A 14,287-nucleotide genomic window follows, 5' to 3' on the forward strand; every position below is an offset into this window, starting at 1 on the left:
TGTGGAAATTTCCTATAGCTGCTATAGAAAATGAATACACACCCCTGCACAGTCCCAGACCCCCATTCCCACATACACTCCTTATCATCCTTCCTGCTTCACTTCCCCTCATGCCTTATCTGGATCAGGGTGTTTGACTTGTCAGGATTGTCTGTGTCTCCTCACTAGGATGTCAGCTCCACAAGGACAGCGGCCTTTGTCTGTCTTCTTCACTAAGTGAGGTAAGTGGTGCTAATCCACTCTCATTAGAGCCAGATATCTCTGAGTCCTTTTTTTTGTGTTGAGCCATGTGTAGTTGAGTTCATTTTCGAGAAGCAACAGCATGTGGGCTTTTCCTTGTGGTTTCTAGGGCTGGTGGCAGGTCCTGCTGGGCCCACAGAGGTCTCTAAGGCCTGTCCTAGAGCTGCACTCTCAGGAATTCTGGCCTAAAGGGACATTGGCCTGCACTGTGAGGAGAGCCAGCTCCCCCATGCTGGTAACCCCAGTTGGCTGGCCTTTCATCACTACCTGCCAGCGCCTTCCTCTAGAGAAGCTGGTCCACCTGTATTTCAGGGAGCAATTCCCTGAGAGATTCCAATCCTCCAGGGCCTCCAGAGTCCTCCTGCTTCATGTGGGGCATGGGGGAAGTCACTGCCTCTGAATTTGATCAGATAATTTCCTTGCAGGTTAGGACATCAACTCTCAGAGCAAGCGTGATGAACTCTTACGGCTGAGCCTGTGAGAGCACACGGACACCAGGGCCCAGTATTTAATGCAGAGCAGTTAACCACGGTGGGAGTGAGACTCTCTAACCTGGCCTCCCGCCACCACTGCTGTGGGGCCCTCCTGTCTCTATCTTGTCATGTGCTCAGATCCAGTCAACTGTAGAGTCAGTGATGCTCTTGCCTGCCTTCCCCGAGTCCCCAGAGTCTGTCCCCAAAAAGTGAGGACTCCCAACGACGGTGCCTCTCACTCTGCCTTGCTGGGGCAAACTCACTGGATAGGATGCCCTCGGAAGGCTCAGTCTCAGCAGGAGAGGCCGAATAACTGCTATGGGTCAGGACAAGGGAGGGCTTGGATGCCATGAGCCAGCAGGAGGGAGACTGGTTTCCAGGGGAGATGAGGAAGCAGAGATGTGTGAAGGGTAACAGCTGAGACTTGCTGGGGGTCAGGCTGCACAGCTCTGACTCTTGCTGGCCATGTGATCTTGGACACATGACAGCCTTTCCAAGCCTCAGTTTACTCATCTGTAATTTGAGGATGGTAAACAGGATTACTGTGAAGCTTAATTTACATGAGAATAAGTGCACAGGTCTGGCACATGGTTAGCATTCAACAAATGCTGAATGTTGAATGTTGAATAGTGATGACAGTAATAGTGAAGATGATGACAGCAGCGGGCTCTGAGGCCCATGGGCTTTATTTCTTGATCTCATGGTGAGGGGAAGACTCAGACTGTGCAGCCTCTTGCTGCTTCCCGTGAGACACAGGGAGAGGAAAAGGGTTTTCCAAAACCCATGGGCGCAGAGAGGACCCTGCTCCCCATAGTCTGAGCTCCACATCCTGGGCTGTCACTGGCCAGAGCATCAGGTCGGGGCACACGTCTGCAGGGGAGGTCATGGCTAGCAGTGAATCACTTACCTTGGCTGTTGTAGGAAGTGATCACCTGGGGCTGCTGAGGGTGCTGCTTCTCCACCAAGTTTTCTATTTAAGGAAGACAGAGAGGCCTGCAGTGACCACTGGGGAATTGACCCCAGGCAGAGCAAAGGGCTGTATGTGTTTGCAGGAAAGGTGGGCCGGCGAGGGCCAAGCACATCCCCAGGCCTAAATGTGTGTGCACCCTCACAGTGTGCACATGTGCAAACCAGCACAATGACACTGTGCATGGAGACAAATGCCTGGAAGCCCATGTGCACATACCCCTTGTGCCCCTTATCATGTGCCAGCACACGCTGGGTTTCTTTTGGAACAGGCTACCAGTCTTCCACGGTCTTTGTAGCCATAACTCCCAACTTTGGCGTCATTAGGCACAGTTTCAAAAGCACTATCCATACACAGATGCCCCACTGATCCTCACACCTTTCTGTGGAGCAGGCTGGGAGGTTCTGACCTGGGACTTAAACCCCAGGTCTTCTGACTCCCAGTTGAGCCTTCTGCTTCTTTTTTTTTTTTTGAGATAGAGTCTTGCTCTGTCCCCCAGGCTGGAGGGCAGTGGCGTGATCTCCGCTCACTGCAAGCTCTGTCTGCCTCCTGGGTTCATGCCATTCTCCTGCCTCAGCCTCCCGAGTAGCTGGGACTACAGGCGCCCGCCACCACGCCTGGCTAATTTTTTTGTATTTTTAGTACAGATGGGGTTTCACCGTGTTAGCCAGGATGGTCTTGATTTCCTGACCTCGTGATCCACCCGCCTCGGCCTCCCAAAGTGCTGGGATTACAGGCGTGAGCCACTGCGCCCGGCTGAGCCTCCTGCTTCTCGATGAGAAGAAGCAGCCTAGGAGACGGGATGATGTGTAGTTTGGTTCTGTTTCACAAGCATTTGCAGGGCATGCACTCTACGCACATTCTCTCCACATGCTGGGATATTTCTGTCCCTGGGACACAGAGTTGTCCTCAGTGCCTAGTGGAGTCAGGCTGCCATGGAGTGATGCCTAGTTCCTGCCATTGGCCAAGAAGTGGGAGGTCACAGGCTTACTTGCCCTCCTACGGGAAGCATGACCTTTCCTCCCTTCTTTACAGTTGCTGCTGTGGCCTGCTCTTAGTGAGGCTGCCCTTGAACCTCTGCTTCAGAGGGGTGGGGGAAAGGCTGGGCAAGGGGAGGATGGTGGCAGCTGGAGGTTCACCCACCACTACCACCCTGGCCTGCCATCTTCTCTCTATAGCTTCCTGCTGGCTTGCAGTGGGCTTGTCACTGGAGGTGACCACTGGGACCAGTGCCTCAGTGTGGAAACAAGTATGCCTCTGGGGCATTGGCCTGAACAGGTCCATTTAGATGATTCTTCTTGTGCAGATGAGCCACTCAGTGGTTCCCATGCCTGGGCCCACGCAGAAGCCAATCAAGGTAGGGGGTGAGGTACTGAGCCAGGCTGGATTTGTGATCCACCTGACAGGGTCTTGCCCTGGAAAGCCTGCCTGCTCCAGCCTTCTCCTGTGAACAGGCGCAGCTAGGTCCCTGAGCCCCACACTAGTCAGCCGAGGGCCAGGTCCACTGTGTATTCCAATACAGGGTGATGTGGCATGCAGGGCTGGAGCCCCAGACCAGGCGAGGACAGGGAGGCCAGGGCCGCCTCCTGCAGGCACAGCTGGCAGTGCCTCGGCTGGCTGAGGGAGGAAACAAAATCCGGGAAGGGAATCCTCAAGGAGGGTGATTGGCTGGCATAGCTGCTGTGGGGTATTTATAGTCAAGGCTGCACAATTGGTTTCCCTTTAGCTGTGGAGCGTCAGTCCCTGTGCTACTAGGCAGACTTTGTCCAGGACCAAGGAAAGTAGCCAATCACAGCAGGGGAAGCCCGTTGCTGGGCAAGCTATCGGGGTGGGGTGGCGGGGGTGAGGAGGCGGCTGGGCCCAAACACCTGCTGCTTCGAAAAGTTTGGAGCTCTCTAGTCTCAGCACCCTGCCAATGCCCCAGCCCAAGCAGTGCACGGGGTAGCAAGAGGGGGAATATGCACCCTTCTGGATCAACCCCATGCTCAGCAGCGTCTGTGTGCACTCCACCAGCACATGCCATCAGCCACTTCCTTCTAAGATGGAAGCCATCCAGTTACCAGGGCTGGGCAGCCTGCTGGTTACCAGGGCTGGGTGCCTTGGGCACTGGTAAGACAGGTATGAGAAAAGGTCAGCTTCAATACCTGCACTCAGAATCTCAGCATCAGAAAACACAGAGAGAAACTAATTTTGATTTCTGCATGCATGTAAACGTACCATTTGAAAAATAAATGAAATTTTGCTTTACACATGTTGGTGGAATGGTAGAAGTGTCATTTTTTTCTGGGCTCAGGGCCTCTGGAGAGCCTCTCTCCAGCCCTGCATGTACCTGAAACTCCCAGTTCTCATGGTGGTTTTGCAAGGACTATTTTAATCATCTTCTATCAGCTGACACATAGTGCTAAGACTCACTTCATGTCTTTTACAAGAGTCTTGTAATGGTCTTGTAATAGTCAATGTGTCACTTTGTGTTTTGTGATATTTTTCCACTAACCTTCTCCTAAATCAGAAACCCAGAAGATGGTAAAAATAGAATGAATTCAGTATATTTCAATCTTCTCCTGATGTAATAACATGCCTGAGAAGCCCTAAGATGAGTGTCAGACAACTCAGGCAAGGTATGAGAGAGCTGCAACCAACAAGGATGCTGTGCTTCTTTGCTTCCACCTGTGGCTTGCTTGCCCGCTCACCCACTCACACATGGGCCGAGCATGCATACCTTCCATGCCCTGCATGGCCATTTCTGTGGCTAACAGGTCTCTGGGGGTCTGATTCTTATCAAAATTCTCAATAGCCCATAGCAGAGTTTTGTTAGCTTTGGTGTCTACTTCAGTAGAGCTACAGCTGGCATGTCTACCAACTGATGGCCCCTGTAGCAAGGTTACAGGGAAGCCATTGCACCCATGCATGTCTATAGGTTAGGTCACAGAGGGGGTGGTTCCCTGGCAGTGGTAGGGTAGGGGTGGAGGGTGTGTCTTGAGGACTCCTACCAAAGGCAGGGAACATAGGAACACTCTTCACCTCCAGGGTGTCGAGACTCACCTGCAGTGCATTACAATTCCAATCATTTTCACACAGCTCCCCTGAGGGCAGTGTTCTTGGTTGTCTTTTTCACTGTTTCATTTCCAATATTTAGACTCATGCCTGGCACAAAGTAAGCACTCTAGGCATTTGTGGACAGAATGAGTGAATGAATTCACTTTTAGAACTTCATCTTTCCCTTTCATTATTGTCAAAAGGATGGTAGAACATAGCAGTTTAGTCCTATTCATCTGCCATCCTATTTCCACATTTGTGTCATGGAGGGTGGTTCCTTTAGACTGGCATTTGATAAACCAGTCATCTGATCCCAGGGCTCACTTAGCTGGGAGCGGATGGAGTTCTCTACTGGGGTTCTGGGAGTAGAGGTTTGGTCTCTACTAGAACCCTCATGTGCCCACTGTGCAATGTCCCTGATGTTTGTCCCTGGAGGCTGGGCTAATGAACTCTAAAGGGAATAGAATAAAGCCTATTATAGTTGGCCCCTTAGTGTTCCCAAAGAGATCCTGGGCCTGGGGTGGCAGATGCCTGGCACCAGAAAAAAGAGGCTTTGGAAGCTGACTTCTTATTGTATTTTGGGTCCAGGCCAGCAGGAAGCTATAGAACCCTTAAGTGGCATCTTCTCAGGCCTCAAGTCATACCGTCCCAAGGCAGACCACTGTCCTCTCTGCTGGGAAACATTTTCAAAACATAGATGGCTGCCTCTCATAGGAGCACACTCAAACCTCACCATCCCAAGGGATGTTAAGTCCTCCCCTACAGCTCAGCCAGCAAACAAATGGGTGCTCAAGTTCCTGTTCTTCAGCCATAGCCTCCAGGAGAGCAGGGGACCTGACACCAGGGACCACTTCCCACAGTCACAGTGGTCCTAGAGGCCTGGCTGGGTCAGGAGCAGCCACTTTCTGTTCAGTGGTTAGATATCTAGGGCCAGTCTTCAAATGAGTGAAACCCAATCCTTCCAGTTATTATTCAATGTATTAAATCCTATAGGTTGAAAGGAAAAAGAGAATTTACCGTGAAGGTCATTTCCTTCTAATTTCTGCCATCTTCGGACTCCATTTCCAATGCCTTGGAATCCTGCAAAATAACAAGTTTCTCTGAGGCGGGAGACCCAGGGCAAAAGAGTGATGTGCCAGTTGCAGACTTATCTGGGTTATGGTAGAGCAGGTGGATCTTGGCTCTCTTGGAATCTGAGAGAGGTTACCCATGAATCAGATGCCCCTGAGGAAATGAATGCAACTCTCAAAATTCAAAACATCTAAAAAGTGTTAAAACAGTTTTCAAGGGCAGTGGGGTTGGTTATCAGGATCATTTGGGGAGAATTTTTGTAGTAGAGATGCCCATTTTCCACTTCCACCTCTCCTCTGCATACACATGAAAGCATTATTTTAGAAGTCATTTGCTATCCATGTTGCCTGCCTATTTCTGTAAGTGGTGAATCACTCACTTTTAGAGTCTTGATATAGAGTGGGAGGAGTGGGCTAAGACCGTCAATCCCAATGGGAACGGAAAATGACAGTTGCCAGTTCTCTTGGCCTCCCTTGCAGCTAGAGGGTAAACACGTATGGCCTAGCCATGGCCAATCTGATGTACCTGTGTTTCACTCTGCCTTGGGACCTGGTGATGCAACAGGGAAGGGAAGGAAAGCTCTCACTCTGGCTGCGGCTGCAAGTGGTAGCCGCAAGGTCGAGTTCCTGGCACAGCACGGGGATACGTTCTGGCAGCGGGTGCTGCTGCAATAAAATTGAGATTCTGGCGCGGAAGGAGTATTCAGGGCTCCTTGGTGGCCGAGGAGGTTTCCTCACTAGACCAGCTCTGTGGTACTGCTGATGGCACTGTTCCTGGAAGTTCAGCCTTGAGTCTTATTCTCCAGCCCTCTCAACCACTCAGGGGCCGCCACTCCCTTCTTAACACCCTTCTTTTCTGCAGAGTCCCCCATAGCCAGGGCCAGTGACTTACCACTTGGAACCCTCATGACACACCTATGGAGTAGAATACACAAATCACATAGATTTTTGGGATAAGGCCTGAAACTTCGAAGCTCATTGGGTCTTGCTGCAGGCAGCTATAGGCTATATCCTCTACTGCCGCAGGAATATATGCACTTTACTTTCTGATAGGAGTTGAGGGCTTTCAGGCACGTTTTGGAGAAGAACTGTTCGAGGGAAATGACTGGGAGGATGCCTTACAGAAATGGGAGAGAACATCTGCTGGCTCTGTAGCCCAAATTCCTAGTGATCTAGCCTGTCCACACTCTCCTTGCCTTCTTGTCCCCCTGACTCTTTTCTTCCACAAGGCCACCAGCAGAAGGGCCACTGGTTACAGATTACTCCATCCTCTTCATTGCAACAATAACTGAGCCTTGATCTTTTCTGACATGGAGTCTAGGCCCTCTTTTACATAGCCAAGGAAGATCCACTCTCCAGTGGAGGACCTGGAGTGCGGAGGAGAAAGGCGAGATACCTGAAAGTGATCATGGGTTTGTTTTAGATCTTTGCACCCATGGGAGGCTTTGGAACAAGCTGATCTTGTTGGGCATTTTCCTCCCTTAGGCTGTTTTTTGAGGAGGGGGTCTGCAGGCTGGCTTACCCTGGGGTCTCCTGAATATCATTGTTGACCACCAGGCATCAAAAGTCATGCACTTTCCCTCCTCTCTGCTCTGGTTGTGAATAAGTGACAGAGATCTCTACACTGTCACTCATAGCATCTGTGAGAAACGGCCATCAGGAAAATATTTGGAGAAAAAGCTCAGCAGAAAGGGCCCAGCCATTAGGGGTCTTTTTTTCTCTGTCACAGTCACAAGTGTGCATCCATTAGTCTGGAGTCATGGCGAGTTTGTGCTGGGTGTTGGGCACCTCTCAGGACAGTCCTGATGCCTGGTATTTCCTGGGCTTCTCTGCATTCTTTGCCCTTTCTAGTGTCAGAGTCTTTAGAAGTGACGTGATCAGAGAGGATCGTGGGACTTGTGGGCTGACCTGGAACTAGGCCTCACCATACACTGGAGAAGGCATTCTGGACTGTGGTACATGTATTCAGAGCAGTCTCATTTCTATCAAGAAGTTGATGCCCTCTGCTGATTTTCTAACTACAAATACCCTGGACAGGCCATCTCCCCTTCTCCCAAGAGCAGCTCTGAGAACTAAAGAGCCAATGAATCCAAACAACTCCTGCTTCAGTCAGGAATCAGCCCTGAGACTAGAGTGCCTGTCAACATACTCAGCCCTCCAGATTCTGTTTCTTTCCCCTGCCTGCCTTCCCAGGAAGTCCCCAGGGCTCCGGAGGCAGCTCTAGCCTATGTGGCTGGTAGTGGCAAGGCCATCCACAGCAGCATTACTTTAGCAAGGCAGGTGGAAGGTGGATGTTCAATATGCACAGAGGCTCTGGGGACAGAAGAACCAAGGGCAGAGCAGCAGCAGGAATTCCAAGGAGCTCCAGAGCTGGAGGGGAGGAGAGAGGCAGAAGTCATTCTCCTGCATGGACTGTCAGGCCTAACTTCTAAAGAACTGGCCCACAGTCCGCCTAGTGCATCCTCACACCAGCCTCGGAGACAGCTTGCCATCCAGGACCCTGAGGTTCTCTGGCTTTTCAGGGGCTTATTTAACCTTCCTTATCATCCATCTGCACTCTATTCACATTGTGTTCTGTCGTCTGGAGAACAGAGAGGCCCGGATCCTGCTTTCCACAATCACTCTGTAAACAGTCACTTTATTTTACCAATCTACAATTTATAAATTTACCCAGAAAATATGTAGGACAAGTAAAATTGATGGATAAGTTCAAGTGGAGAGAGCAGGTTTCAAATCTTACCCTATCCAAACCTGCGTTCCTTTTACGCCTTTCATGCCTGCCATCTATAGAAGGCTAGGAGAAAGTCTCAAGAAAGGAGAAACTGAGGCTGTAAACTGTGCAGGGCCACAAAGGGCGCTCCCCATCTCAAAGGCTGACTCAGCACAAAGGTTTCCCAGCGTCCCCTGTGCCCTGCAGTGTGCTGTGGGAGGGGAGCAGGCCTCTGCTACCTGTGAGTGAGCTCTGAGGCTCTGGCCGCCTTCCTCCAGGGTATCTTCCAGTCTTGCTCTCCCCGTCAGGGAGTGGCTGGGAGGAAAAAGACTCCCAGGGGTGACGGAAGCACCCACAGGCCTGCACAGGGAGTCAAACTGGGGCAATCACGGGGCTGCGCGTTGCCACGGGACTGCGCGTTGCCACGGGACGCCGGTGCCACTGCGGGGAAGCGACGGCAGCCATGGGGGAGAGGGTCGGGCTCGCAGACCTCGTTCGGGGGAGCAATGGGCGCCCCCCGGCGGGCGGGCCCTGTGGCAAGGAGGCCGAGGTGCCGGGGGACCCGGGTACCCGGGTCGGGCGCGCGTTACCTCCTCGGCGCTGCAGCAGCGCGCTCGGGTCCGCCTGCTGGTCTGAGTGCGTACCCTGTGCGGCGCGCCGCTTCTCCGAGTGCACGATCAGCAGCATGTCGATAGATACGGCGTTGATGTCCTTCTTCAGCTCCATGATGCCGCCTCCCTTCCGACCTGGGCGCCGCGGCCGCACACTAGGCTGCTTGCGCTGCAAATGGCCCCGTGCGCGCAGCTGCCCCACACGGGAGAGGGCGAGGGCGCGGGAGAGGGCGCTCCCCCGCCGCTGGAGCTGCAGGGCGCCGCGTTTCGCTGACTCTGCCAAACACGCCATTAGGGCCCTCCTGGGAGGGCGCTACCCTAATGAAGCTGTTCTAAGTCACCTTTGAAAGGAAATCCCCAGGCCCAAGCCTTGACCTGCACCGGGGCCATAGTCGGCAGAGGCGGCCGGTCCAGAGCCTCCCTCCCTGCGCCCCTGCCTCCCGCTCGGTGCACTTGAAGCGCTGGTCCTGGGCTCCAGGACTTCTCTGGCTGAGCGCTGCCTCATCCCCACGGTCTCCGGAGGGTTTCCGAGAGGGCCCGGAGCCCACCTCCCACGAGAAGACTCTGGCAAATACAGAAATCGCACAGTGCTGTCAACATTGAGAGTAGGTTCAGGAGAAGGAAAGACAGCAAAGGGGCTCCAGATTGAATTGCAAGATGTGCAGAAATTGGCCAAGTTTTGGCCTCGACCTCCCTCGTTCCCCGGGTGGGTTTTGGAGGTTGACAGCTCTCTCCCTAGGAGGGAGTTGGGTGGGGTTTTGGAGTCAGGAGCTCCCCCCAGTTACGGCCCCTCTAGAACTTGGAACATGCCCATTGAGTATCAAGCTGACGATCCTCTTTGATCTGAAAGGAAAGTCTTAAAGTCTCTGTTCCTTCTAGAAGCCTGGCTCCTGCCCTGTAGGGAAGGAGGGAGGGGGAGAGGAGGAGGCTGGGCACAGGGAGCTGGACCTGAGAAGCCTTCTATTTTTAGCCCGGCCTGGCCTGCCCAGCCAACAGCAGCAGGGGTTTGGCTGTAGGTCTCAGGAGTGTTTACATAGGCTTCTGCCCGGTACCCCGGGGCACTAACGGCCCACCCTGCTGGGGGCGTTCCTCTAATTCGAGTTTCTACTGTTAATAAATGCCCCCCACATGGAGGCCTTTGCTCTGGGAGCCCTCCCCACATTGGAGTGTATGGACCCCACCTTGTAGCATGGCCCTGAGAGTTCCCAGATCCTCCTTGGAGGAGCCAGTGTCACATAGACTGCATTCCAGTACCAGTTCCATCACTTCCTGGCTGTGTGACCTTGGACCAGCCATTTCCCCTCCACCTTCTTACCCTTATCACTGGGTTGGTAAAAATTTCTCACATGGCTCTTGTGAGAATGGCATGAATATAAGGCACCTGGTGTACAGAAAGTGGTCTTCACATGGTGGGTAATACCTTCACATGTAGGTAGGAAATACTTCACCCTTAGTTCATTTTAAGGATAAGTAAAGGGACAGAGGGAGTGAGAAGTGACTGGTGGAGCAGGGAAGCAGGAGACATGTCACAGCCACACCCTGAGATTCTGAAGGTCTTCCCCCAATAACAGTGGCTCAGAGTTTGGTCGCATGTAAAGGCTGTTGTCTCATTGCATTACCAGCGCCCCCTGCCACCCTGCCCCCACCTCACCCACTGGGCATCTGATGAAAGGAGAGGTTATTGGCTTCCAGAAATGTTGAACTGGAGTCCCCAGAGAGCTGAGGCCATAGACAGACAAGTGGAGATGGGTGACTCCCAAGGCAGGTTTCCTTCTGCTAAAGTGAGTCTTGTCCTATCTGTATGTGTGCAGGTACACACACACACACACACACACACACACACACACACACACACACCCCTGGGAGGCTGGCTGACACTTGCTCTCTGTGTGGCTGGGGAAGTAAGAACTATGAATTACGCAAAGCTCTTGGGGTGTTGGAAATTGCTGAGGCAGATCTCAGGTCCCAGAGTTCCCCCAGCTACCCTGGGCCAGTCAATGTTGCCTAACTCCTTCAAGTGTCAGGTTGTCTGAAGTGCTGAAACCAACGAGAAGCCCGTGTGCAGCACCCCTGGTTGCTGGATGGGTCTGAGTGGTGGTGATGGTGGGGGGAGCTGAAGTCTCATTTCCTTACACTTGCATACCCATCTCCCAACCCCTGCTCTCCTGCTGGAAAGTGTCATTGCTAGGAACTCGCAAACTCTGGTGCCCCCTCCCAGAACTGCCTCTGGAGAAGGATATTCTGACCTGGGAATGGGCTGCCAGGGGTCTGGGGAGATGGTGTGGAGGCCTCATGTCTCTCTGCTATGTCTGAAGACAGCTTTGGAGCAGGGCCTCTCATCTTTGGTGCTATTGACATTTTGAGCCAGATAACTCTCTTTTGCGGAGCTTTCCCGTACACTGTGGGATGTTTAGCAGCATCCCTGGCCTCTACCCACTAGATGCCAATCACATTCACTTCCCGATTGTGACAACTTAGAATGCCTCCAGACATTGACCAATGTTTCCTTTGGAAAGAATTGCAGTGTGGACACCGCTTTGGAGCAAACTCCTGAAGTTGGAGTCACCTTGACTGCTCTGGGAGATGTTGCTGCCCCTGGATCCTGATGCTGCCTGACACCTAGACCCTCTTCCTAGAGGTTTACCCATGGCCATCAGTCCAACAGCCCAGCTTCTGGGGCCTGCCAGGAGCATAGATGAGATGCTTTTCTTAATGCCAACTCTATTCCCATCCTTGGCCTGGGTTGACCTAGCTGCCTCCCCTCTTCCCCACTATCCATTCTTGGGCGGAGAGGGAGACACCATGGGGAAGGTGATGTGGCTGAAGGCATTTGGATAGATCAGGACAGGGGAAGGAGAGACAAGAGAAGACTGAGGTGGCTGGGATATCGTTCAAGTAGAGGCTCTGTCCCTTCTGCTCAAATCCTCCCTGCAGCTGCTCACATAGTCAATGGGACAAATGACAGAACCCCCAACCTGCAAATCTCCAGACCCATCTCTTCCTTTTTCCCTACCAAACCCACACACGCTTCAGCAAAAACCATGTCCTCTACACCCCAGACACACCATACTAGCCCCTCCATCCTGCCACTATCTTGAATAAAAAAGATGCAAGGCTCTCTGTATTCTGACCTAAATAATTAATCTGCCTCCTTGTCTTAGGATCTGACAAACCAGGGGCCTTCTCCATTCTTGAGCAAAACTTTATTTTAATCAAAATGAGTGGGAAATTCCAGGATCCAAAAAGACAAAGAGCAGTCAAAATAGTTGTATTGTCACCTTCGTCAAATTCAACACTTAGACACATCCAGCTGTCAGCAGCCCTGCATCCACTCCTTTGCTAGAAGGTGAGATTTGTCAGTTGTCTGAATGGTTCTGGGCCCTGAGTTGGTTCTGCTGTTTTGGAGATGAGAAGTGTTCACCAGGGGCAGCTTCAACCTGGCAGTTGAAGCTGTCACCAGAGAGAAGTGTGTTTTGACCCTCACAGTTCCCTCAGAAGTAGTTTTGCAGGGACCATCAGTCATAACTGTTTTTACCACTCTTGGGATTCCAAGAGGCAAGTTTCTCTCTTCCCTATAGAGATAGGGTAAGTAAGCCAATGCAAGAAAGGCTTTTGGCAGGGAATTTTCTCCATTGATGATATGGGGAAGAGGCATACAGAGAGTGGTGTGGGTTGGTGAAGAGTAACAGACCAAATTCCAGTCTCCTAACTCCCTCAGCCTCCCCTGAGATGAGTGAATCCTTACATGGGATACGGGATACCTTTCCTAGAAACTTTTCCACAGCCAGTGTAGGCTTCCCATGGCCTCTTGGCCGGCCTGGCTTAGCTTGCTTCTGCTTCTGAGCCTTTGCTATTGCTATGATTTCTGCCTGGAAAACCCCTTTGGACTTCCCTGGCAAGTACAGTTTAGGCATCCTTCAGGATCCTGTGGGTAGGGTCTCATGAATGTGGTTTCACAGTTGGAGGGCAGGTATAGAAGGAACTGGAGCCATTTCCTTCCCTCTACTTTGAAGCCTTCCTGGGTACCCCAGACCTTGGAGGTTCTGGGGAATGCCAGTTCTCTGTGGTGCCTCTTTTTACAATCCCAATAGTTAATTTGGAAGCTCACCCCTGCTCTTGTCCCACACCCACCAAATTTGGAAATCATATCAATCCCCTCTGGAACAATTATGCCAGGCAAACCTGTTTCCAGACACTGTCTCCCAGCAGGGTAATAGTGAACAATGTACTTAACCTCTCTGAGCCTCAGTTTTCCTCATCTGTCAAGTGGGTGAGAGTGTTGCTGGGATTAAATGAGATAAGGTACTTAGCTATGGGTAGTTATAGCTATGGCAACTTCCTGTATTCCGGTCAGACCCCGTGCTGGGTCCTGTTCTGGGGAAGGTCTCATGGATGTGGTTTCACAGTTGGAGACGGAGTATAGAAGGAAACAGAGCCATCTCTGACCTCCACGTTGTCTTCCTTCCCATATCACTGCTCTGTGGCCACTGTTCTACAATCACAGAAAAACTCAGTGAGCCACAGAATCCATTCCTTGAAGAACTGACATCAGATCTCTGTGGCTGCAGCCTGTTTGGCAGGAGTTACGGCACAGCACAGTTCTGCTTCTTTCCCACCCCGATGACACTTGTGAACTCTCTGTGTGCATTCAGTAGGATAAACCTTTGCATCATCTCCGTTTTATAGATGAGAAAACAGAGGCTTAGAAACGTAATGTGACCTACCCAAGGTCTCACATGTGTCTTACAGGTAGCAGGGGACACCCAACCCTTGACACCCCACCCAACTCTGTATGCTCCAAAGCTCATGTGCTGAACAACACCTGCCCCCCGCAACCTATATGACCATAACATGCCCATGAGCTGAGGCTGCATAGTGCCCAAGCCAGGGAAAAGATCAGCTGTCAGCCTGTGGGGAAGGTGGTCTTAAGAATCATGATGAACACACCTTGACCCGGGGTTTCAAGACCTCTGTCTTGGAAAAATTCTTTGAGCTCAAGCCCTGAGCTGGGCTTTTGGGGACAGATTTTACAGTCTCTGTGGCATGAGTTGTTTTGGGTGGGGAGAGAACTGGTGGCAGTGGCAGTAGTGAAAAGTTGGTGGCTGGGAGCATTCAGCAGTCTTCAGGAGCAGTGAGGTAGTCCTGCCAGGGATGGAGAGGAAGGCCGAAGACTACGATTT

General features: G+C 51.9%; 1 protein-coding gene across 4 annotated transcripts in view; it reads right to left on the minus strand.

Annotated features, from left to right (window-relative positions):
* The window catches only part of KY (kyphoscoliosis peptidase), a 49,827-nt gene extending 40,544 nt beyond the window's left edge, over positions 1-9,283 (minus strand). The window contains exons 1-3 of one of the 4 annotated variants that reach the window (XM_015132112.3): positions 9,141-9,283; positions 5,734-5,796; positions 1,621-1,683 (exon numbers count right to left, since the gene is read on the minus strand). In XM_015132112.3, coding sequence (XP_014987598.2) covers positions 1,621-1,683; positions 5,734-5,796; positions 9,141-9,222 — 208 coding nt within the window. In that variant the 5' untranslated portion in view covers positions 9,223-9,283. Of the gene's footprint in view, positions 1-1,620; positions 1,684-5,733; positions 5,797-9,086 lie in introns of all 4 variants that reach the window. The other 3 variants (XM_015132111.3, XM_015132114.3, XM_015132113.3) reach the window with 3 other exon arrangements.
* Between the last annotated feature and the right edge of the window lie 5,004 nt (positions 9,284-14,287).

The sequence above is a fragment of the Macaca mulatta genome, chromosome 2, assembly GCF_049350105.2.
Source record: "Macaca mulatta isolate MMU2019108-1 chromosome 2, T2T-MMU8v2.0, whole genome shotgun sequence".
Classification (NCBI taxonomy): domain Eukaryota; kingdom Metazoa; phylum Chordata; class Mammalia; order Primates; family Cercopithecidae; genus Macaca; species Macaca mulatta.